The 25,988-nt window shown below is 41.4% G+C and overlaps 1 protein-coding gene across 6 annotated transcripts in view; it reads right to left on the bottom strand.

Moving 5' to 3' along the window:
• The window catches only part of LOC122806846 (cyclin-dependent kinase 17-like), a 2,140,137-nt gene that overhangs the window by 248,822 nt on the left and 1,865,327 nt on the right, over positions 1-25,988 (bottom strand). For all 6 annotated transcript variants that reach the window (XM_044077605.1, XM_044077600.1, XM_044077601.1 and 3 more), the window contains one exon: positions 17,846-17,888. In XM_044077605.1, coding sequence (XP_043933540.1) covers positions 17,846-17,888 — 43 coding nt within the window. The remainder of the gene's footprint in view (positions 1-17,845; positions 17,889-25,988) is intronic.

Here is a 25,988-nt window from a genome sequence, read left to right on the forward strand (position 1 = left end):
TGAAAAGAAACTAGTGAGACTCAGGTACTCTGTAGTACCTGACTGGTTTCCTAGGGGCCAGAGGTAAAGTGTCTGGAGTAAGACTGGATTCCATGAAAACATCATCCACAACATCCAGGACAGGGGGTATAGCTAAAAGCCTGTGCTGAAGTAACTCTAAAAATTCTCTGAGTCTCTTTTTGGACTGAGTATAATCTTGGCATTCTCAATGGAAATGCTTCTTAAAATATGCAAGGTTTCACCAAAAGAGAAATCCTCTGGAAGGGAGGCAGAGGGACTGGATTCCTCTGCATCTGAATCCTCATAGGTGGATAAGGACATGTGTCTCCATAATCAGAAAGGTCAGAGTCATCGGACTCCTGGTCTGTAGAACCTGAAGGGGACTGGAGTCTTTGTCTCTTTGCTGGGAAAGGCTGGCTTCCCCAAATCAGCATAACAAGGTCTTCAGCTATTCTAAGCATTTGTTTTGTGGCATGGATGCCTAAGCATGTGCTTTGGTCATCAGTTTTCTAGGCGTAGTGCATACTCTGGACCTAAGAAACTATGTACTTTTGGTTAAAAAAGAAGTCGGTTTGATTCGAATATCGGTAAGATGAAAAACTCCCTCAGAAGCCGGTGCCTGCACAGCGGCTCTGGACCCATCTAAGGTAGAGACATCCGCTGGTTCCATAGACGAAGAAGCATCTCGCGGCATACCGGACTCTGAATGGGTCTGAGCAGAGGCCTGCGAATCCACAGAAGTGGGCTTCAGGCATTGCAAAGGCACTTCACTGAGTACCTGCGGACTGGTGACTAGCTTAACGGAAGCGTCGTTGGCAGTTTTAGACCTATGCAATCTGTCTATCTTTATGTTTTTTCAGAAGATCAGTAGTCGGATGGCTTATCAAAGCCATTTTAGAATACAGAGATCGAGAGTGAAAGAATTTAGCGACAAAGATAGCCCGATGACTAATGGTTCGGGCTTTAAACAAGGCACAAAACCTACAGCGAGGGACATCGTGGTCTGGGCCTAAACAGGTGACACAGTAAGAATGAAAATCTCTGTGAGGTATTTGCTTTCCACAGGCAAGACAAATGTTAACTTTTTCTGACATCGGTCAGAGCAAGAAAAAAGGATCCCCAACGAGGTACTTTGCTTTAGAAGACTTCAGGATTATTCAACTCGAAAACAAAAAATTCAGGTAGCAGCCGACCGGCACTTGCGAACTGCTTCTGCTTTGGGCTCCTCCTCGGCAAGAAAGACTGATGTAATTGCGTCGGCTGCCTGTTTTTATACCCCTGATGACCTGACATCATGGAAGAAGTGACAGCATCCAATGCAGAAATACTAAGTCTCTGGTATTTGGGCCGACTGAGGGCTACCTGCAGGCAGATAACCCAAGTGTGATGACTGCAACAGTAAAACACGAAGAACATCTGGAACACTGAAGAGAACATGCAGGCATTTTATTCACTTTCTTAATATTGCATGTCTGGCTTGATGTTATTAGGGGACCTGTCAGTCTCTCAACTTACAAAAGATGCCTTACAGCTAACATTTTGCAGGCTGTCTAGGATTTATCTATTACATTCTATATTGCTCTTTCCTTGCATGGAGGAAATTCTATTTGCCATTAATGCACTTCTGGGCAATTACACACAGCGTATATTTCGACTGAATGATGAACCAAAGAATGCAAAGCATTCCAACATTTTAAGACACTACACTCTTTGCCCAGGAGGTTGGCTTGAATCTGTACTGCCTACCACCTGGACTCCCTCTGTATGAACGGTATTATTACACAGATACATAGATTAGTACTAGGCTGACTGCTCTTGCGAGCCACTTTAAGCCTAGCCAATTATCCCTTGTGAGACTCAAACCCTGCACCTTGTGTTTATAAGGCAACCACCTTAACCATTACGCCACCCTCCTATTAAGACCTTCTTTTTTTAATTTCTCCAAGTCTTTTAGGTTTCTAATGCCATGATGGGAAAGGACCCCATTCTTAAGTCAAAGTATAATTAAAGTTCAAGAAATTAGTATTGTTTCAATCTTTGATGTTAGCCAGAAGTGCTCTTCGCAGCACCCACAATGTGCCCAGTACTGACTCCTGCTGCAATTCATATGTCGTTACATGTACTGGTAACATATCCAAGTATGATTGTAAATTCTTTTTTTGTAAGACCCATTGCTCCTACTACAATTGGAGCAGTCTGGGCATCATCCTTCTACACTGCCTCATTTCTGCTTGCACATCCTGGTACTTCATGACTCTGTCTCTCTGTACATAAGGCAGTGTAGTCTCTGGGTGTAGCAGTTTCAATGATCAATGCTACTTTTGTCTTCTTTCATAAACTACTACATCTGGTTTTCTTGTATCTATTTTTGAACTGTTGGTAATGGGTGATCCCATGTGATATAAACTTCATAATTTTCTACAGTGCTTTGTGGCCCATGTTTCCAGTGCTTCTCAGCTACTTCAATATTCTAATGTTTGCACAATCCCCACATGCAACAATCTTGCCACATTATTATGCCTTTCAGTATACAGTCCTTCTGCTATTAGTATATCACAACCAGCAAAAATATGTGCCATTGTTTCCAGTTCTGTTTGACAAAACCTACATTTGTCTGTTTCTCCCACATGTTCAATGGACTTTGTAAACCAATATTTCTGCAGTCCACTATCTTGGGCCACCAATATTAACCTTACGGCTATTGGTTTAAATTTGCCTCACCTTAACCGTTCCTGCATTTGATCCTCCAACATCAAGTTGTTCCAAGAGTTGCTTATACTTGCAACTATATTTATGCATTTTCCACATTTCTTGCCTTCTCATCTGATCCTTTACCTTATATTCTTTCTTTTGTTTTTGTCACATTCAGTTTCTGACTAATTTGTACCTGCTTCTGGTTTGATTCCATTCCTGCTTGACACTGATATGCTTCTGCTAAACTAAGCAGGGAAGTCAACTTAAACTTATTCTCCCTATGTTTTAAAACTTTCACTAAGTTTGGGTCTTGTGAGGTCAGCAGATATATATGCAGTCCTACAATTGCAGATCTGTATATGAAATCAGTTTCGAGGAGGCCCATACCTCCTGCAGAATGGGGATTTAATGAGCATGAAGCATCTTTCTTGTCTTCCTGTCTAACCAATCCAACACCTTTTTAGGGACAGTCAATCACGCCAAAACTGTAAGTTAGGACAGAAAGAGCAAACTGGTTTATAGCATGGACTTTCCTAGATGTCAGTGTTGTTTTCAGTATTAATTTTAGTCTTCTAACATAGTGGTGGTGCTGCAGTAGCGTTGCCGCCTCACAGACGTCACCCGTTCGATTCTCAGATAGAGTGTCTTCTGTGTAGCGACATGCGTGAATGGGCGTTCCTTTGTTGAAGGTTGTGCGTTAGGCCCGGCAAGCCAGTACGTAAAAATCTACTGCCAATCATTAGTGGACCGGAGTTCCGCTGTGGCGACCCCTAACCAGGAAAAGCCGAAAGACACAAACAAACAAACATATTTCTTAAGTTTTATTCCCATTTGCTCATGTTTTATTGTTGGTCCTTCAACAATTCCCACATATATATATATATATATATATATATATATATATATATATATACACTCCCTCTTGCTCAAGTTCTTTTATATCACAGTCCTGTCCCAGGCTGATGTTTTCTTGGCGCTGCATTTTTCCTGCTTTAAAGGTTGTTTCTGCACATTTATCAAGACCAAATTACATTCTTATATCATCTGAAAAAGTTTGGAACACTTGCAATTGTGCTTTCAGTTCCTTATCTGATGAACTATACAGTTTTAAATTATTCACAAAAAAAGAAGTTGAGAGATCTTTACACTTTGTTGGTTTCTGGGAGCCAAATTGTAGCCATGACCTAATATGTTAAGTGGACAACTTAATCAGTTAAGCGCAAGATAAAAGAGCAGTGGTGACAGAGTCACACTGGAATATCCCCCTTTGAATTTTTATCCCTGGAACAATAATTTGTCCTTTATCATGGCTTACCTGTAGAGTGGTTTGCCACTGTTTCATGGTCACTGTATTGTAATCAATCAGTGTAGGGTGTATCTTATACATTTTTAAGTACTCTTATCCATGAAATGTGGGATACTGTCAAATGCTTTTTTGCAGTCTACCCATACCATACTTAGATTCTTCCCCTTTTTACAGTTCTCCATTATGATTTTATTTAACAACAAATGATCTTTTGTTCCATGTGACTTTGTTTTGTTACCCTTTTGTTCTACTGCCATGATTGAGTTTTCTTCTAAATGACTATGAACTCTGTTGGCATGTACAGTTTATACGTTGTCGGAAGGCAAGTTATTGGTCTATAGATTTAGGATGACTTGCAGGTTCGCTTTTAAGTAGGAGTTTCTTTTTTCCTGTTTTTAACCAGGTTGGTGTCTGTTTAGGGTGTTCATGTAAGAATTTCTTACTCATGGCTAAATCTTCATGTAAATGTTAATATTTTTAGTCAGAAGTTAGGTACTGCATCTGGGCCTTGGGTTTTCCAGTTAGGAGGTTTTCTTAACTTTGTTTCAATCACTCTGGCTGTTACTTCATTCCATTCCATATCCTGCATCTGTGAGTCTTGGTGAGTACCTTCACCAGGTAGACCCTGTTATTCACAAAAGCTCACCAAGGCAACACTGATATATAGACTGTATTTTATATAGCATATATCATGGACAGAAGTAGGTTAAAAAAATAAAAAAGATAGCTGGGTGCACAAGACTCAGGATAAAAAAGTGCCCAATCCTGGTAGGTGTACTGGTGCCAGGACTGGAAAAAAATGACAGGGTAGAATCCTCAAGACACGGAAACATTCCCACAATGGAGCTAGATCAGGCTCAAGGGAAGGATGGCCCCCTGTTGTAGAAGGTAGTAGCAGTCCACAAAAAAAATCACAAAAACTGATAGGCCACAAAAAGAGCCATAAAAATGGCACAGTAGACTACTTCGGATAAGAAAGAAATTATGCATTGTTACTATTACGCAATAAGCCCAGAATTTCAAGACCTTCCCCATTAGGTAGAGATGCTGATGCCATAAATTCCTTGTGTAACATATGTTTTTATATGCATTGTGATTAAGAGGATTACAGTGATGAAGGCTGACATGTATCCCTGGACTTTTGAAGAGTCATCTTGGTGTTTGCATAAAGAAAGTGTGTTACTTTTTTTTCTAGTGAAAGCAGCAGTTTACCTAGCTTGTTGGCCAACACTGCTCCCAAAACAGGTTTTCTGTGGGAATGATCTAGACTTTATGTAATTAAGGGTGAAGTTCATGCTGGTCAGGTATGCGATACTGTATTCCACTGTCCTCATCAAATCCTCACAGGAAGTGGCCTTATGAAAGATAGTCATCCAGATATGGGAAGATATAAACGCTCATTGATGTGAGGTGGGTGAACACCAGAGTTAAGCTTTCAGTGAACACCACTGTAGCAATGGACATCCAAAAAAGGCTAGATGATTAAATAAAAGCTCTCCAACCTTGCAAACAATCTGTGGCTTCTCCCATATTTTCTGGAAACAGAAACAAGACCACCAGCATTCTTCATGATTGAAGTGAACTTGAGGGCAGTCTACAGGAGAAGTAAAAGAAGGGAATTACAGCATTAGTATCCAGATTTTTCTCATATTGAGAAGCTTGTTTAATATGAGAAGGTCTAATGCCTTGAGTATTGCAGGAATTGCCATGGACTTTGGTGCTTCATTGCCTAGAAGTTCTAGCAAGAGACTGATAATTCATTAGCCCACTATTTAAAATGCTCCTAAATTAAGCTGATGGTCTCTCCAAATGAAACATCTTCAGAGAAGGACATGGAGGAAATGAACTATTCCTCATTTGTGTCAAAACCCAGGAGGAGAACAAAGCTTCCTGGAAGAGACACGGCCTTTGCCTCCCTCAACGTCCAAGTCATACAACCATTCCACAGCACATTCCCTTGTCCTTTTAGCAGGAGGTGACATTCCCTACAGCTGAAGGGGTACTAGAACATGCACATACTGCCATACTACTACATAATCTTCCATGTACTGTCAGATGAAACTTGAAGGGCTGGGAATACCTGAGAATGGGGTTCTGCCCATGAGGTACAAGGCCAAAAAGCCTGGCCATATTGGACCTGTTGCAAATGCTGAAACTGTCATCTCCTTAAAAGTACCACCAAATCTATAGATTAGAAAAGTGAGAATATCAAGGACAGAACATTCTCCGGTGGTAAGCACTTTTTGTTGAAGGTCTGTAAGTGCTCAGAAGTGGTAGTGTGCTCTGTTGCAACAGGGACTACCAAGGAGGAATGGCTTGGCTACTTAAGAAAAAGTGTACTGGCTATTTTTAAACTAAATTGAAAACTGTTCTATTAAATGCATTAAAGTATTAAGACTGGTAGGGAAGCTGCTATCTCTTATTCACTTACCATAATTTCAAACTGTTTTTTGTTCTCAGAACCACTTGCCATTGTACCTTCAGATTCTGAATTTGCCTCAGTAAAGAATGCTCAGAACTCAAGTTTAATTGCTTGCACCTGCAGACAGCTAATTTCCATGAAAAAGATTCAGCAATGAATCTTTGTAATTTTCCCACACAACAGAATATACAGCTGCCTTCAGCTGTAGACTTCTTGGCTCACTCCAAACATTTGCTAATGGAAATTAATAAGCTAATATCTTTGCAGTCATAAGAAACTTAGCATTTTCATGGCTTTCATCATTTTGCCTAATTTTTAAAGCATACTTGCTTAAAACTTAAGCCAAAGGCATTAATCTAGGCATTCACCCTTGTAATATCTCAAAATTCTACATAATCAGTGCACTTTTACACCCCACCCCAGCATCCCAAGATCACAGCACATTAACATTAAATTGCTTTTGTCCAGTCTTTCTTCTCTTGTCATACTGGAAAGCCTATACTTCTTACAACTAAAAATGTACTTGCTTACGTTAACATCTTTCACACACACAAATACACACACATGCACGTCACTGAAAAGCCCCCTATATTTACAACACCCCTGACTACACAGTATACAAAACTGCTTTACTATGCATAGCATGCAGTTATATCAAGAAATGTTTTATACAAATACTAATAACAAGGAAAATTGTTTTATTTACAGTTAATTTTCTCTCCTTTTAGTGCCCTTCTAAACATCAGTGACATAAAGGTGGGTATACGCTTTACATTCCACCCACAAGTTTAACAAAGTCAACAAATGTCCAGTCGTCTTCAGTCACTTTTTCTTGCAAAGCCATATTTCACAAATGTGAATAATGTTTTACAGTCTCCCATTTATTCACCAGTTTCAGTTTTGCTGGTATACTTTCTATTCCTATCCATATTACAACATCAGATTCTGGTTCAAGAATGATACACTCCTGATTCTTCAAGTCAACACCTCTGCTTTTTTTCATCTCTCTCAAGCATTTTACTTTGGAAAGCTGGAAAATGTTTCACTAGCAAAGTCTGTCTATGAACCTTACTGTCATAAGAATGATAAGCAAAATCTCCTACAGCTTGCTGGCTCACTTTTTGATTGACAGACTTTTTTTTTCCTCCTTAGCTCTTCTGCATCAAAAATACTTTGATCCTCCAGGAAAAAATACAGAAAAAGACAGCTGGGTACAGCAGCTTGAATCTCACACCTGCCTCTCAACATCCCCGGATAACTAGGACATATTTTCTTCTCTTCTGCCTGGTATACGTTGAATATTCATTTTCTACAAACACTCTGCTGTCTCCAATTTTTAACACTTTAACCTTCTGCCACAGTTTTGCCAGGATCAAAACCTTTTGCTGGTATGATTTCATATTTACTAATATAGGTCTTGGTTGCTTTCTCATGGCCAGTTTGGAGCAAACACTTGATATGCCCTTTTAGTTAAATCATGCTGTGGAACACCACTCCAGTTGCTTATTTGTGCTTCTTTCATAAAATTAATATAGTCTGTTCCTTCCACCTTCTCTGTTACAGAAAATTTCAGGTTTTATGCACATGCTGTCTTCTATTTTTTTTTTTAAACAGCTCTTCTTGAGAAGCCTCACAGTCGGCTAACTTTTGCTTTTTTAGCCTCTGATTTTTACAGTTTTATCAGTTCAACCGAACAGCTAGTTAGAGTTTTTCTATTTTTTCCAGCCTTTTGTTATGTGAGTCAATATATTCCTTAAATGTTATATTTATTTTAATCGCCTCTGAGTACATTTGATTTTTTTCCTGTCTAAATTACTGAAAGCCATGCCTTGATCCAAAGCTGAAGCTTGAACTGCTTTTTCTGAACTGCCATAGAATCTTTCCCAGGCAGTGTTTTATCTTCAGCTTTCCTGATTGATTTTTTTTCAAGCTTTTGCATTTTCTTCATGTCTGGCATTCAAGCAGTGTACCTATGGCCAGTAACTGAATTTTACCCCAAAACAGTTTCAATGGCACTCTTTACTCTCAGTTTCTGTTTTCACACAGAGCGCTTAAGTTAAACGGTTAATCAGTGTGCACCCATCTTGAAAGGCTTTGCAATGAGCTCTTGAGCAATACAGACTCAGTTTCCTGTTTTTATTGATGCAACTCAGTCTATCTGAGGAACTCCAAATGGAAGGAAGAACACTGATGAGGGTCTATTCTGGACATGCTCATAGAATCTGCCACTGTGTTTAGGTGAGAGGGAAAGCAGACTGCTTGAATAGAGAGATTGTATTGAATTAGCCACTTCCCAAGCTGTCATGGTCAATCTGCCACAGGGGATGTGGGTAAGACTTTACCCCTCCTTGCTTCTGTACCATACAACTGTGGCATGTCTATCACTACCTTTTAGAGTACTGCAGTCCAAAGTTATTGAACAGTTTTGAGACCATTGATATGAGTGCTATCATCTTCTTGATAATGATGAGATTTTACTTGTGCAAAGGGCTCTATACACTTTGAACTTTTGTTTCATAGGTTGGTACTAGGCTATCGGCCCTAGGGCCTATACAAGCCTAGCCATAAAAATTCCCTGGATATTTCTTCCCACAATATTTACTTCTCTGGACCCTTGTCTAGCAGGGCAACTCACGTGATCCCCGGGGTGAATATCCTATCTCCCATCCAGTCATCAAGGTTCCTTTTGAATAGGACCAAAGAGGCACTCTGCTTGACATGTATGGGCAGTCTATTCCAGAGTCTGGGGAGTCTCTGAGTCAGGAACCTATCCTTCCAGCATGTTTTGTTCATTGTGATGACAAGGTTTAGATCGCTGGAACATGTGGCTCTGAGGGATTGGGATTTCTTTAATTTAGCATGTCCAACAGCTTTGGGTTTGACATGGCCATGTATGTTAAGTACAGATCGCCTCTGAATAGACGATATGTGACAGAGTTTAGCTGGAGTTTTCTTTAATCGTTCAGCATAGGGCATCTGGTTTAGGCCTGTGATTCTTTTAGTGAGTTATATCTGCAGCCTTTCCAGTTGTTGCAGATATCTTGGGAGGTACATACCAAATGGGGCGTTGTATTCTATAATGGGTCTAATGAGGGATGAGTACAGTGGGACAATAACCTCCTTTTTTCTGGATGAAAAGCCCTTAGTGGTGAAGTGTGCCACACAGGATTTCCTGACTGTTGTGGCGATGTGGTTATCGAAGGTGAGACCACGGTCCATCTGTGTCCCTAAGTCTCTTAACACACTTTCAGTGTTTAGTGTATTGCCACCTATGCGGTAATTCACAGGTACATGTTTTTTTCCCAAAGGGGATAACTATACATTTCTTGGCATTGAGCTTGAGCCCATGACTCTGGCACCAAGCATCTGTTTCTGTAAGGCCCTTTTGTAGAATATCCACATCATTTGGGGATTCAATAATGGCTCCCAGTTTGCAGTCATCTGTGAACTTTGTTAGCCAGAGTCCCTTAGTGTTGGCCTGTACTTCAGAGAAGTAGATGCCAAACAAGAGCAGTCCCAGGACTGAACCCTGAGGTATTCCACTTGTCTGGAGATGGATTTGGAGTCAGCTACCTTTACAGTGTGGGTTCTGTCAATAAGCCAATTAGCAACCCATCGAGTGATGTAAGGATTAATGCCCAGCGTAGTACGTTTATCTACGATTCCAGAGTCAGGGATGGTGTTGAAGGCCTTGGTGAGGTCCAGGTTGGCTGTGTGGACCACCTTTCCCTCGTCCACAGCTCTGGAGACTGATTCAAAGATATCAATCAGGTTCAGGAGAAAAGATCGGCCCTTCACAAACTCAAACTGGGTGGGGTCCAGCGTTTGAAGATTGCCAATGTCTTTGTTTATAAGTTCCATGATAATACGTTCCATTACCTTGCAGTTCAGGCTCATCAGACTGATGGCGTGGTAGTTCTTAGGATCCAAGGTGGATCCCCCCTTGTGGAGTAGGATAACTGCAGCTGTGTGCCACTCAATGGGGAACAAAGCCTGAGGTGAGGCTATGATTAAAGATGACACTTAGGTGAGGTGCCAGTTCATTTTGTAGTTCATGTAGTACACAGTCCGGGATGTCGTCTGGTCCCATGGATGCTGTATTCTTAGCTTTGGAGAGTGTGGTTTTTACCTGTGTGGCAGTTATTAGAATTTGGCAATCGTTTGGTATCGAGATGGGCCCTTTAGGGGGTGAGAGGGTGGTGAAGTTGGCACTGAATCGATCTGCCAGGATACTGGCAATATCCTTAGGATCAGTATATTTAATGCCATTCTGTTGTAGCTCAGAGCAGATCTGAGCATTGCTATTTAGATTCTTGACATAGCTATAGAATGTCTTGTGGTTGTCTTTGGAATCTTTGGCAACTTTATTTTTGTAACTAGCTTTGGAGGATTTTATGAGGGATCTCAGCTTCTTACTGAGGCTGGTAAGGGAGTTATTTTACATCCTGGGATTTTCTTCTTTTCTACAACACTTTCTTCCTTTTGTTGTAAAGTTTATGGCAGGGGACCACCAGATTGGCTTCCTTTTTTTGGAGGACAGCGTCTTGGTTCTATTTGGGATGGCACAATTCATGCATGAGTGGATGTGCTTGACAGTGCCTTAGTGTAGGATTCAGTAGTTGAACTTTCAGTTCCCGTCTGCATGGGTGGGATCAAGTTCCCTTTTTCAAAGTCTGAGACGTCTGTTGCAATGCTCTGCATTGGCGGTGGTTGTACAAAGGGGACTCCCAGACTGCAGCTGGTTTGGCCCATCACATCAAGTTCTCAACTAGACAAGAAATTAAAAGAATTTGTTGATTCAGAGAATTCTGTTTCTGGGTCAAGAATGATCCAGTATATTACTGTCACTCCTGATTTATTTAGAGGTGATTATAAAAATGTTTTAGAATGCAAGGAAAGCAAATGGCAAATTTTATTGAAGGCTGATCACTTTCCTGGACTCAATGAGACCATTAGCATGAAGTGTTTTTTTTTTTTTTACAAATGCAAAGATTTTAAGGGACATTTGTCCTTCGAATTGTATGTATATGTCTTTAAATTTCTTTGACTATTGGATATATTTATTTATTTTACACATTATTGGAGAAATCTGTCACTTGATTCTTTTACATTTGCATTAATTGGGTGGTTTTTCAATGTGTTTTGTATTTTCTGATGAAGTTCATAGTGAATTAAAGCGAACAAAAGTGCTAACTTTTTTTGAGTCCGGCTCTTTCCTAGTTGCTTGCTGGTGAATCTTTGACTGTTACTTAGGATTTTTGTTAACATGCATTTTCTAGAGAATTTGAAGTCTGAAATACAAATGTATGTCATTATTTGGTGACTTCAGTCCTCAGATTATCCCAGTGACTTGCCAGAAAACCCCAAATTGTATGATGAAGACACCAAATCTGGACGTTCTGCAAAAACCTGGACAGTTGAGAGGTGTCTGTAGTCCTACTGAGGCTTGTAACTTCTTATGATGCTTAACATCCAGGAATCTGAAGTGATCATTTCCCATACTGGAAGGCAGAGAAAGTTTACCATCAATTCTGGGGGTGGAGGATTACTGGTGGGGTGGGGAACAGGAAAGAAAAGGGGGCTGGCTGAACAGGTATAGTCAAGGCTAATCTCTACTGTTGTTGGTGCTGTGATGCCCACTCTTCTTGGACTTTGAGTCACCTTGACATTATTCTTAAATTGTACTTTGACTGATTATTATTGTATAGATTTGGATTACTTTCTAAATGAAGTACAAGGTTTTGCAGGATAATGTTTATCATATCTCAGTACTGCAGAAAGAAAGAGCTGTTTTATCCTCTGCATCCAATTTTCTTCTGTCTTCCACCTTTTCAGACTTAATAGCTCTGTAGCCTAAAACAGCAAATCTTTATCCAGAGGAGCATTTGGTAACCAAGCCGTTACACACTTTGGTAAAGGTCTGAACCCTAACCATGAGTGCCTATAGATGGTAGAGCCAGTATATTTTGTCTGGATGCTGCATCAATTACATCATATCTATATTTTATGGAATGTTTAACTTGAGAAGAGAAATGAAGCATTTCTTGAAGTTTTAATCTTACATGTAGATTAGGAATTTCAGAAATCTCTCCATAATAAATTCAATTGTGTGTTTAACAATTAATAGCCCTAAAATACAGGGTTGCATATGGAGACTTTTTTTAAATCAAACTTATGAAGGGCTCTGCTATACTGGTCATTATGCGAGAACTGGAAGCAGGGACTAATTTAGCTCCCTCCTAAAATGAGAGAGATAATACTAGCAAGGGAAGCAACCAGGTTTTTACAAAAGGTTATATAACCACAGTTAGTAAAACAAAGCAAATATTCTCCTCCACAAAATTGATCCAATTCCGTAAAGTGCAAAGGATTTATTCTAAAACACTGCTATTGACATAAAGAACAGAATATAATCTCTAGCGCCTCGGCAAACTTGCCTTTAACAGAGTAAAATTTTATAACCATTCAAACTCGCACTTTTATACTAAGATAAAACACACCCACTCAGTTACATAATTAATTAAATAAAGAAACAGTGTTATATATAAAAAACACTAAATACTATAAACACATTATTAAACACAAAACTATTTACAATAAACTTTTCCATGCACATTCATGATTTAGCCATATAGGGCTCAACGTTTTAAATTTTAAAATCAAACAAGTTTCTTTTTTCCTTATTATGTATTTAATGTGTTGTTCATTCAAATATTCTCTTTCTTTTACACTATCTAACACTGTCACTTTCAATCCCTCTGGATTACCATTATGATATTTATTAAAATGCAACTCTATGGGACTAGTTTGTTTATTATTTTTTATATCTCTAATGTGCTCTTTTATTCTACAGGCAAATGTTCTCTTAGTTTCTCCCACATAAAATTTATTACACAGGCATTTCAAACCATACATAACTCTCTCCGTTTTATAATTAAAGGTTCCATTTGTATAAAATGGAACCCCATTAAGTTTACTAAATTCTTTTACTATATACTTACAAATACTGCATTTACCACAGGCTATAGTTCCCAATTTCTCAACTTGTTTCACCATTTGTACTTTGGGCATATTAAATTTACTGTGGACTATAAAATCTTTTATACTTCTTCCTTTTTGATAAGAGAAACACATTCTCCTATCGCATAAAAAATCCACCTCTCTTTTTACCACATTCCAACTGTATTTTACTTGTTCCACAATTATTTCCGATAATACGGAATAAGTGGAGACAAATAAATACATTCGCTTTCCTTTACGGTACCTTTAACTTTCCCATGTCTTATATTTTTCTTAACCTTATCCAGGCTAGCTTTCAAATCCACTTCCTTATACCCCCCTTGAACTCAATTTATTAAAACTTTGATTTAATTCCCTTTCTACTTGTACTGGATCATTACACAATCTTTTAATTCTATTAAATTCCGTATATGGTATAGATTTGATAGTATGTGGAGGGTGAAAACTTTCTCCATGCAAAATGGATCCTATACCTTTAAATTGTCTGTATATACGAGAATTAATATATTCCCCCACTTGTCCTTGTAACACCACATCTAAATAATTTACTTCTCGTCCTATTTGTAAACCATCAAATCTAACACCCATATTATTTTCTTGTATTTGATCTAAAAACATTTTAACTTGTTCTTGCCCTCCTTTACAAATAAATAATAGATCAATAAAACGAAAATATTTACACACATATTTCTTAAAGAATTCATTGGTATATATACACACATTTTCATAATAACCCATGAAGATGTTCGCATAACTAGGGGCAAACGCTGCCCCCATTGCTGTACCTTGACGCTGTCTATACAAGTAGCCATTAAATTCAAACATATTTTTTAAGCACATTCTAATCAAATCCACTATAAATTCTACTACTGGACTCTCTCACATGTAATATTTTATTGCATGTATTCCATCTTGATGTTTAATTTAAAGAATTTTTACAAAAGGTGTTTATCAGAATCCTGCACCCTGTAAAATTCTGTTTGGTCTTTTAGTAGAATAACCACAAGTTTAGGAACATCCATATGGAGGAGGCCAAAATCTCTTCTGCATGTCAGGTACGTCCCTTCCCACTTAAAATCATTCATCTTAGAAACAGCTTCTCCAAAATAAATTTCCTAAATTGAAGAGTTTGTGAAAGACTGCTTTCTACATTTGATTCAGTCAGAACAAGAAGGGATATGAAAGCATAATCCAAGCGCTCTTCATTAAAAGTATCCCTTTTTCTTTTAGTAGGAACTGGAGGAGGAGTTTGCCCCGGCTGTAACGTATGAAGTCTGACTTTTGTGGCTTAAGGAAGAGATTTTCCAGAGGAAATTTGCTTAGGAGTAGGAGTGGAAATTCTGTCCTACACATGGGGCATCCACCTGCAGCTTGGGTCCTGAAAAACAGACCTGTTAAATGAGGAGAGCTTGGTAAACACATCCTGCCTTCTGCTATTATAACCCTAGGTTCAAGAGGACTTGTTTTCTGGCAGCCAACATTAGAAGAATCTGACAGCTGGTTTGAAGCAGTGCATATGCCTTTATCCTTAGTCATAATGACCTCCACAGGAGCACCACTATTGGGCCTGGGAGATGCCAACAGACTGTCAGTGGACTGTAAAAGCACCTCAATGGGTTTTACTGTTTCCAATCTACAACAGGCAGTGGAGGTGCATTTCATATTATCTGCTTTTTGGTGCCTTATCCCTTTGCTTCTTTTTAGCTGATGTCAAACACTAAAGCTGAAAAAGTGGATGATACAGCTGCACAAGCCAAATGTATAACTTCTTGTTTTCAAGATATTGGTCAAGGGTGCTAAGGAGAATTCGTAAGAGTTTTAGTTTCAATGTTGTGTCAAACCTGACAGGACTTATGTTCTGCCCCAAGATAAAATAAACAAGCCAGTGCAGTAGTCACAGTAAGGTATGTCTATCACAGTCGAATTTTTCTTTTAACATAAACTTAAGAGAAAAAAAAAATTCTATAATAAATGAAGAATCTCCAGTGGAGTACTTATCTCCCCGAGACACACAGCCCTTAACCAACAGTATGGAAATACTATCCATAATGTTTATAAATGTCTACATATACAAACGTGGCAAGAAAGCTCTAAAAACAGCACAGATTATGCACCTCTTATATCAGCATGCTGGTGTGTTCCTAGGGCAGATGTACAGTTCACAGTGGCAGGATCCTCAGCTTTAGAAGGCTAGCTGGCTGTATGCAACCTTTTGCAGGCAAGTCCTAGATGTTAAGAATACTGCAACAAGACCATCTACTATATCTTTTTTGCTTTAACACTGCCACTTTTAACTACAAAAATAGAAACGCTTTGAAAAGTAATTGAACATTTTATTGCTGTAGGTGTGTGATGCATTCTAACATACTCACAAGAAGTGGAAAACTGCATGACATACTAGTCCTTTTCAGAGCAAGTCAATTACACCACAGAAAAGGACAGAGTACTTTGACTATACATTTTTAATTAGTCTTTCAGTAACAAAAATGCATATGTACTTATCTTGGATTTTCTGCCTGCCCTGAGATCAGTTTCAGTGAAATCATACAAATTTAATTGTGGAGTATCAGCCAGTCCAGTTTTGCCAGGCTAAAAATGTAGTAATTTTATTTACTATGTATTAGCCAGGTAGGTACACTGTTCCAAGGATAATTTTAAGTCACAACCCAGGCACTGCAGAAAAAGGTACTCAACAACTATTTTAAAATATAACATAAGAAAATACAAAACAGTCACAACAACATGTATAAAGCAACATAACAATTAGATATTCTATGCAACTTTGCTAATTCTATTATGTGCCTAAAATAGGTAGATTTATGTAACATGGGTTCTATTAGAAGGAAATTACTATAAACAGAGACAGATAAATAATAAACACAGGCCAAAAGTTATACAGACAGGTAAGTGTCGCACACTGACTACATGAGGATTCAACCACAATGCATAATCTGTATAGAATAGTTCCTGCCTCTCTCTGCTACTGCAAAGCATTGTGAAAGAAGCCAGAGGTTACTGTGGTGTAACAAAACAGTATTCATTTAAATCTTATGTACACACTTGGCTGTATAAAGGAAAATTGCAGTACATTTCATTTACTTTGTCTCCTGTCACTATTACCGCCAACACAGAATCAAGATAATCATGCGCTACAGTGCATTAATTTACTAGTATAGTAGAGCTATAAACAGCGATGTGCTGCAAGCACATTTATGACAAAAAGTAATTCTTCTAATACTGTAAACAGCAGGATCCCCGACAACTCATAAGTAGATCAGGGGCAAGGAAAAGACAGGAATGTACCACACTGATCCTGTCTAGACTTCAAATGAAGACCACTGTAGCCAGTCAGACAAAAATGTCCAGCAATGAGGAATCTGTTTCAACACTTCTACATAATCATTGGAAAAGCACTTTAATACCCATGGACAATACGCATTTCACAACATGGTACTAAGAGCAGTGGTTTCACCTGGTAGATAGCGAGACTTCACTGCTACATTCTTTATGAAGCTGAACAATGTCAGCTGTCTGTAGTACACAGCCCCAGTACAGACAGAATGAGAGAGCGAGAGAAACAGCACATGCTGCTCTGAATATTTCAGCTGTAACAAAGTCACTTACTGTGAAGGAGCTGCAAAGCTACTAATAGAAAAGGGACGAGGGGCAGCTGTATGGAAAACAAAGAGGGTATATAAGACAGATCCACCTTCCACTCTCTTAAAGAGAGAGAGAGACATCCATCTGTTTGTATTCATTTCTTTAGACAAAAACAGGATCTGTGTTAAGTACCATCTGCAATTACATTGCTAGGCTAAGGCACTATTTTATTAAATGGGTAAGACTGACACAAAAGTCTCTTTTCATGGTCGACCTTTAGGCACTGTCCTATTTAAGTGAGCGGCATGGAGATGCATTGTGTACAAATATAGACATGTTAACAGACACAGATGTAAGTATAAAAACACTAGATGCATAACAAATTTGAATAAGTGGAATCAGGAGTGGCCCTAGGTCAACTGGTGCCCTAGGCAAAAGGGCTCCATGGCGCCCCCCACCATGGCGCCCCCCACCACATTACCTGGTGCCCCCATCCTGGTCTACCTATACCAAATAAATACTGGAAAAGAGCCCCTGCTAGACTGGCGCCCTAGGCGGCCGCCTAGTTGGCCTATGCCTAAGGCCGGCTATGAGTGGAATGAATGGGACACTAGACTTTACTACACAGGATTACCCCTCCCCTACACACACACAAACACACACCAATAATACAGTAACATGTGATGTGACCATTTCTTCCTATCCCATCACAGAAGGTAATGGACTCAACAAACATCTGAAGTATTAAGAAAGGTGAGAGGTCAAAGTGAAAGGAAGAAAATTATGTAGGTGAAGAAAATTACCTGAAGTAACTTTGACAAGAGTTCTAGGCCATCGTTTTCTAACCTGTGGATGACAAATGGTGTTTCATTTACATATCTCATTTTCAATGTCAAAGTACATTACTACAGCTTTTTTTCTGCAATTCTGTATTGAAAGGTTCATCAAGACAGCAATTAAAAATAATTTACTGCAAGAAATGTATTCAACATATTTAATTTCAAAGGAAGCTTTCTGGATTGGCTAACTGTTGGGACTTCCCCTCTTGACATTTGATATTCAACAAGATTTCTGTTTGTCTCATCCATGCTCTGTATATGTAGGTTGTTCTGCTGCATATATCATTGCATCACAAGTCTGCTCCCCTCAAGCTAATCTTACTTCACTGAGCAAGTATAACTACAAGAAATGAAACAATCAAGGACTTAATACATCCAAGACAAAAAATATAGCGTATGCATTAGCCAAACTTAAAAGAAAAATTCACCTGTAGGACAGATAGGCCATCCCAACAGAGGGGGGCAACAGGAGTGTAACAGTCTCCTCATAGATCAACTGATATGGTACATACACATCTGTTATATCAAACAAAGCCAGCCTTCTGCAGCGGGCAAGTGTTGATAAAAATCTTAAGCACTGAACACTAAACTGCCCAAGAGGATAGAGCTAGATGAAAGCATAAACCTGAAGTTTTGAAGGCGAAGTCCTGATGCTGTGAAGTACCAAAAAGGGGGACAAGTCTTGGAACTGTGATCCACAAAATGATGTATAATAAACATATGAACCAGGCTGCAATGCAAATGTCTGCAATGATGACATTTTTACATCAAGCACTGGATGCAGCCATGCCTCTAGTGGACTGGCCTTTGACTTGACTGTAACCCTTTTGCAAGAGTGGCTCACTGGTGAGGGAAAAAAAAAATAACAAAGCAGTTAGCAATTCACTTGGAAAGGTCTGTTTAGCAGCATCATGCTCCGCCTTTCCAAGTAAAGGAGATGAACAACTGTTTTTCTTTTCAAAACTCATTTCCCTTCTTCAGCTAAAGCCTGAGATGGTAAAACTTATTTAAGGTATGAACAGCTACCCCTCCCCTGGATTCTACCCTCAAAAGAAAACGGGCAGACAAATGCACTTAAAGACAATTCTGAAATCTCTTTTGGAAAGAGATATGGACTGTTCCTAAGGAGAAGAGACATCCAACTACTGCAAAATACAACAGAGATTTCCCCTGCAAATATGGGCCTATGTCTAAAAGGTCCCACCATTAGAGCTGATTGGCCACCAATAACAGCATCTTTTAAAAGTTCAACTTCATACGACACTCACATCGATGCTGGTTTTTGATACTTTGACTCATTCAAACTAAGAGTTTCCTTAGTTAGATGTCACACACCAGATCCCCAGGGCCTTAATAAAGAAGTTATGTGCTCACCATAATGTTCCATCTGAGTAGTTGTACTTCATTTTTCTGCAACCTGTGGGTATTCGGATCCAAGCCGGCAACTTTTCAAGCATCTGCTCTGAGCTCCAAGCTCATCCCCCTTACCCATAACCCATCACCATCTCCTACCTTCCCTCAGATCGAGTTTGCCACTACTCAACCAATCAGCAACTCAATTTATAACCAACCTTGAACAGGTTCGGGGGAAGGAGGGTGGGATGGTTGCAGAAAAATGTGTTAACTACTCAGATGGAACGTTATGGTAAGTACATAATTTCTTTATTTGAAGTAGTTAACTTCATTTTATTTGCAACCTGTTGGACAGAGTCCCCAGCTACTAAAACTCCTGGGAGGCCCTCATGGAAGGATATTCCTGAGCACCGCAGAGCCGAAGGATGCTCTCCCTTTGGAGATCAAATCCAACTTATAATGAGAAATGAAGGTATGCGACCTTGCCCAAGTTGCTGCCGCACAAATGTCATCCAGTGAAACCCTAGACCAAAAAGAAGAAGTTGCCATAGATCTGGTAGAATTAGCTTTAACAGGACCAGGCGGGGACAGACCTTTGTCTTTATAAATTTGCAAAATACATTGTGTAATCCATCTAGCTAAGGAAACTTTGGAGATGGCTTTGCCCAGAAAGGGTTTAGAGAAGGACACGAATAACTGGTCAGACTTACGAAAGGGCTTTGTTCTGTGTAAATAAAAATGAAGCTGTCTATGAACATCTAGCAAATGCATCTTATATTCACCCTAGTTCTGAAAATTTGGAAAGAAAACAGGCAGGTTAATTGTTTGACTAATGTTTGATTCAGAAGCTACTTTTGGTAAGAAGGAAGGGTTCGTGCGGAGCGAGACGCTATCCTTTTGGAAGATCAAGTAAGGGGGCACGGCAGACAAAGCTTGAATCTCAGAAACCCTCCTAGCCGACGTAATGGCCACTAGGAAGGCTGTCTTCCAGGATAAGAACTTCAAATCTACTGATGCTGCATGTTCAAAGGGAGGAACAACTAAAGCCTGCAGAACCAAGGTACGGAGTCCTTAACTGGAGGGTGAAAAAGAAAGGTGCCTTTAAGAAAAGCCTTGCACAGTCTCGAAGAGGCCAGGGCATTCATGTTTTCGCCAGCATGGAAATTAGAGATAGCTGCCAGTTGCACTTTCACTGTAGAGGAACTAGCCCTTTGCTTGAAAAATACTGGCTAAAAAATCCAACACTGCAGGAACAGGGGCTGTAAAGGGATCTTGGTTCCTCTGAGAAGCCCAAATGGAGAATCATTTCCATTTGCTGCAGTAAATTTTCCTAGTGGAGGCCTTATGGGACGCCACCAGAATAGTTTTTACTGAAGATGAAAGACCGAGAGTCTTGGCAATCAAGGGAACTGGAGCAACCAAAACATCAGCTTGAGGCTGTCCAGGTTGGGCGGACAAGAGACCAAGGGGTGAGAGATGAGATCTAGGCAAAGATCCAGAATCCAAGGAGGAACTAGAACATGAGACCAGAGGAAGAGGAACCACACCTGACGAGGCCAGAATGGGGCAATCAGGATCACTTTGCACCCCAGTCAGCAAGCTTTCTGAAGAAACTTCGGAATGAGAGGTAACGGGGGATAAGCATACAGTAACCTGGGAGGCTGAGCATGGACTAGAGCGTCTCTGGGGGGATCCTATGGTGACTGAATAAGAGCAAAGAACTAGTTGCACTTCGCGCTGGAAGGAGATGCAAAGAGATCGCAGCATGGCTGACCCCATGGAGGAAAGATCTCTTCTGCTATCGTTGTTTCAGAGACCACTCTTATGGCATTAGAATAGCCTGACTCAATCTGTCCACTAAAATGTTGGAGCATCCCGGGATGTGCGCTGCAATCAGAAATCAACTGGTGGAGATTGCCCACTCCCACACTCTCATGGCCTCGTGACACAGAGGGTAAGATCTGGTTCCCCTCTGTTGCTGTACCAGACAACCAACATGTTGTCTGACTGAACTGCAATAGTCCCCAAAGGAAGAACAGTGTGAAAGGCTTGCAACGCTAAAAGCACTGCTCTCATCTCCAGAACATTAATATGCAATCTGGTCTCGGTCTGGGACCATGTGCCTTGGACCGTCCTCCCCAAACAATGCCCCCCCCCCACACCTGAGCTGGGAGGCATCCATGGTCACTGTGGCTTGGGCTGTGGGTGAAACAAATGGCTGTCCTGCTAAGATCTCCGGCGATTGGAGCCAACAGAGAAGTGACGCCCTGCAGGCTTAGTTGATTTGAATTGGATATTCCATGGGAGATCTAGCCAAGACCACTGTACGGCCAGAGTCCACTGAAGAACACGCATGTGAAGAAGCACATAGGGGAGGATCGAGATTGCTGCGGCCATACAGCCTAGGGCTTGGAGAATGTCGCCCACCTTTGGTAGCCTGGGGCCAAGGATCACTGATATATGGGCCCCTTAAGCTCTGGACCCTGTCTGGAGTTAAGAAGACTTTCAATTGGAGGGTGTCCAGCCGTGCTCCGATAAAGTCCAAGATCTGCACCGGGTCAAAGAGGGACTTGGAAACATTGATAGTAATCCCTAGTCAGATTGCAAGATGAAGGAAGGAGTCGCTGGCTATGCAAAGAAGATGCTTGTTGGAAGCAGCGAGGAGCCAATCATCTAGGTAAGGAAATACCTGAATTCCCTGAAGCCTCACGTGAGCCACTACTACTGCCATTACCTTGGTAAACACCCTGGGGGCTGTGGTCAGACTGAAGGGTAGGGCTCTGAACTGGAAATGATTGGCTCCCAGCCACAAGCGAAGGAATCTCCTGGAGCTTCTGAGAATCTTGATGTGGTAGTAAACATCCTGGAGGTCTATCAAGCACATCCAGTCGCGTTCACGAAGATAAGGTAGAATGGACTGTGGATGACCATCTGGAATTTACGCTTGGCTACAACCAGGTTCAAGGTTGACAGGTCCAAAATGGGCCTGAGATCCCCCATTTTTTTTGGCACTAAAAAGAACTTGGAGTAAACACCTGATCCGGACTGATCTGGGGAGACCGGTTCGATGGCTCGCTTGCGAAGCAGCTTTGAAATCTCTAGTGGTGCCACCTCCCTTTGAGTGGGTAGGACATCTGGGAGGTGCTTTGGCTGGATAGGAGGGGTAACAAACGGGATGGTGTAGCCTCTGGATATTATTTGAAGCACCCATTCCGCAGTTATGGACTCCCAAGCTGTTGGGTGCAATGATAATCTTCCCCAACTGTCTCCGGAGTAAGACAGTCGGGCAACCCCTCAAGACTGCTGCGTGGGCCTGTCTGAGAAAGTCTCCCTAGACCCAAAGTTCCTCGGCTCCCCTCTGCCTCTGGGGCAGCTTCTGTCCTGTCCCCCTCTGCCTCTAGGGGACAAATTGTCCTGAGTTCTGGGAAAACTGATTTTTGGAACCACATCTTCTTTTGCCCTCTCTGATTCCTAGAAAAGGATCTTTGAGGGCTAGAGAAGCAGACTCCAATGGCAGACAAAGTCTTCCTGTCCTTTTCGCTCTGGACCAGAGTGTCACGTACTGTCTTCCCAAAAAGAGAAAAACCATCGAAGAGATCATTTGTGAAAGATGCCTTGAAGGTGTCAGCGAATTGACACAGCCAGAGCCAAGCGTGTCGCCTCATAGCTACGCCAGTCCCAGCCGCCCTAGCCGCTCCTACAGTGGCATGGGAAAAGAGATGCATGGACGTGTTCAAAATTGATTTGAGAGTAGACATTTTCGCAGAAAACAGCCACTTGTCCTCTGGTGACAAAGACTCTGGGAGTGACTCAGCAAACTCTGTGACTAGGTCTCACTGCAGTCATATAACGTGTGCCAAATAGTTCAGCGCTCGGATGGAAAAAGTCACTGAAGAAAACACTTGCTTCCCAAATCAATCCACCACCCTAGACTCCTTGTCCGGAGGATGGACAGGGGAACACTCCTGTGCCACTTCCCTCTTGGTGGCTGCTACAACCACCAAAGCATCCACCGGGGATCCTTTGTACCAGGCCTGTCTGTCTGAGGGTGGAGAGAGAATCCTGTCCAGGTATTTTGGTATCGGCATAATGGTGTCAGGCTCCTTCCATGCCCGTGTGGTGATAAGATCCACTAAGGGATCCACAGGAGGGGAAACCCAAGACATAGATGGGCCCATGCCAAAAGCCTCCAGGAACACTGACTCATCCGTAGAAAGTTTGGGGGCTGACGGAGGATCTCCATGATGTCTCCAAAGGAGACATCCTCGGGAGGTGACCTAGGGGAACCTTCTCCTTCATCTAAATCAGTGTCTTCTGTCAAGGACTCGGGGGAGTTCAGGTGCGTCCTTTTACACATATGCTTATGGGGACCCTCGTCAGTGGAAAACTCTGAAGAGGGCTCGTGAGTCACGGGGGGGGGGGTTCCTCCAGGGGAATCACCTGGGGGTCCTCTAGCAGAGGCTGTCCATGGGACAAGCTGAAGGGAGGCGTAACCAAATCCAAGGGAGTCTGGGCAGAATCCAAGGAAATAGGCTGGGGTCTCGATCCTTGGGAGAAAACCCACTCCACCACGTGGAATGTCAATGGAGAGCACACCTCCTTAGCACTCAACAAGGAGGAAGCTCTCCCCGGGTCCGTTGTGAGGATCAGGACCAAGGCAGGAGTAGCTGGAGGTCCGAAGGAATGGCTCGGATCTGACAAAGTCAGAGCTGAAGAAACCTCCATCCTCTCGGATCCGACTCCCTGTCCTCAGCCCCAACAGTTGCTCGGATCCAAACTGGTCTGATCCAAGGAATTCAACGTAATCACCGGAGTCGAGGTTGGGGGAAACGTCGGCGCCAAACACCCAGCTCCGAGTATCCTTGGAGCCATAAACCCCGAAACCGCAGGCCGGATAGGGGAAGGAGAAACTGGATGAAAGAAGAGCATTGAGGCCCTCCCTCCAGAGAGAGAGAGGGGCCTGGCAAGACTCCCATTTGGATTTGGGTCCGAATGAATCTCCTCATCATCCTGTCCATATCGAACTCAGACAGACTCCGAGTCGAGTGCGAGGAGGTGACCAACTCAGATCTGGCTGGTTGTTGCGACGACCTAGATGAAGGCCTCAGATCCAAGGGCACCCTTGGCTCTGGTGAGAACCTCGGGAGTGGAGCCGAGGAGATGTAGGCCTAGATACGTAAGGCAGGCTAGGGAAGGGCTTCCACTCTGGAGAGCATTTGCAAGGTCTATCCCCCCTCTTGTATCTGTCCTTGTTCTTCCTGTCCTTTCCTTTGGCCTCCCCTTCAACAGGTCTAGTGGGAGGGTGAGTCCCAGCCTGAAGGGGGATGTTGAGCAATTGCTGGGGGAGCCGAGGCTGATGAATCCAAGGAGGAAACAGGTAGAAGGCCTTTTGCAACCAGTTTGGCCTTCCGTTCTTTTAAGGCCCTGGGATTAAACCCGGCACACACGCTGTACTCAACAGAAAGATGGGGGAACACCCAGGCAAATAACACACAGAGTGTGGCCATCGGCCGGTAAAAGCTTATGGCCACACACTGTGCATATTTTGAAGGTAGGCTTTGGCAGAGCAGCCATAATACTAACACACACAGACAACCTACTTAAAACTAACACTTTAGCACACACACCTAAGGGGGAGGGAGGGCCTTACTAGACTACTTTACAACAGACTTTTTTTTTTTTTTTAACGTTTAAACCGACAAACAGCGAATGGGGAAGGAAAGGGAACTAAACAACAACACACACTCACTAAATAGAGCAAAAAAGCCACCAAAAATCACTTACTAACAACCTAACACTTGGAGCTACAGAGATCACGATGCTGATGCACGAAGCGGCAGACAAGATATGAGGGAAGGTAGGAGATGGTGATGGGTTATGGGTAAGGGGGAGGAGCTTGGAGCTCGGAGCAGATGCTTGAAAAGTTGCCGGCTTGGATCCAATATGGATCCGAATACCCACAGGTTGCAGATAAAATGAAGTTAACTACTTCAGATGTTTTACTTTTAACATTTTTCACTGTATTTTCACCTTAGCAATTACAGCTATGGTTTTCAGCCTACTTAGGTGTTCACGTGTAGATTTATACACATGTTCATTAATATTATGATTTTTTTTACACACAGACCTGATGAAGTATTTCTTTGGTATGAAAGTGATCTTTGTTAAAAGTGTTTCAGTTTACAAGTTACTAATAATTCTGATAGAAATCTAGTGGTAGATCTTCTTGTTAGTTAGTCATTTTGTTAGTGAGTTGGTTTCTTAATAAAGTTTGGATTAGTAGGTTAGCCTTAAAGGAAAATTCCACCTTAGAACTCAAAAAAGCATGTTTTCATTGTATCTTTGTTTTCAAGCTATTTTAATGCCTCAAAATCACTCCAAGTGCTTCATTTGCAATTTTAATGCGTTTTCCTCAATATGGCGGATGATAGGGCCTGCCTTGGTAAAGTGATCTTGTTTTCTTGCTTTTATTTCTTCTTCCCAGAATACACTTCAAGTCCTCTTTATACGAGTCATGCTACACATAAGGAAGTGGTGGTGTTTTCTCATGCCATTAAGATAGAATGGCAGAACTGTGAAGCACTATCATCTAAACATGTCTTCTGTAACAAAGCTACTTCTACGTTTTCCTTACTGAGCCTCATTTGTGTGTCTGTCGGAGCTTGTTCTATGCAATAATAAAAGTTATGTACTCACCATAACGTTCCATCTGAGTTGTTGCCTTTCATTTGTATTCAAGAAGATCATCAAATGA

Source organism: Protopterus annectens, chromosome 7.part0, assembly GCF_019279795.1.
Source record: "Protopterus annectens isolate FY-2018-M chromosome 7.part0, PAN1.0, whole genome shotgun sequence".
NCBI classification, from domain to species: Eukaryota; Metazoa; Chordata; order Ceratodontiformes; family Protopteridae; genus Protopterus; species Protopterus annectens.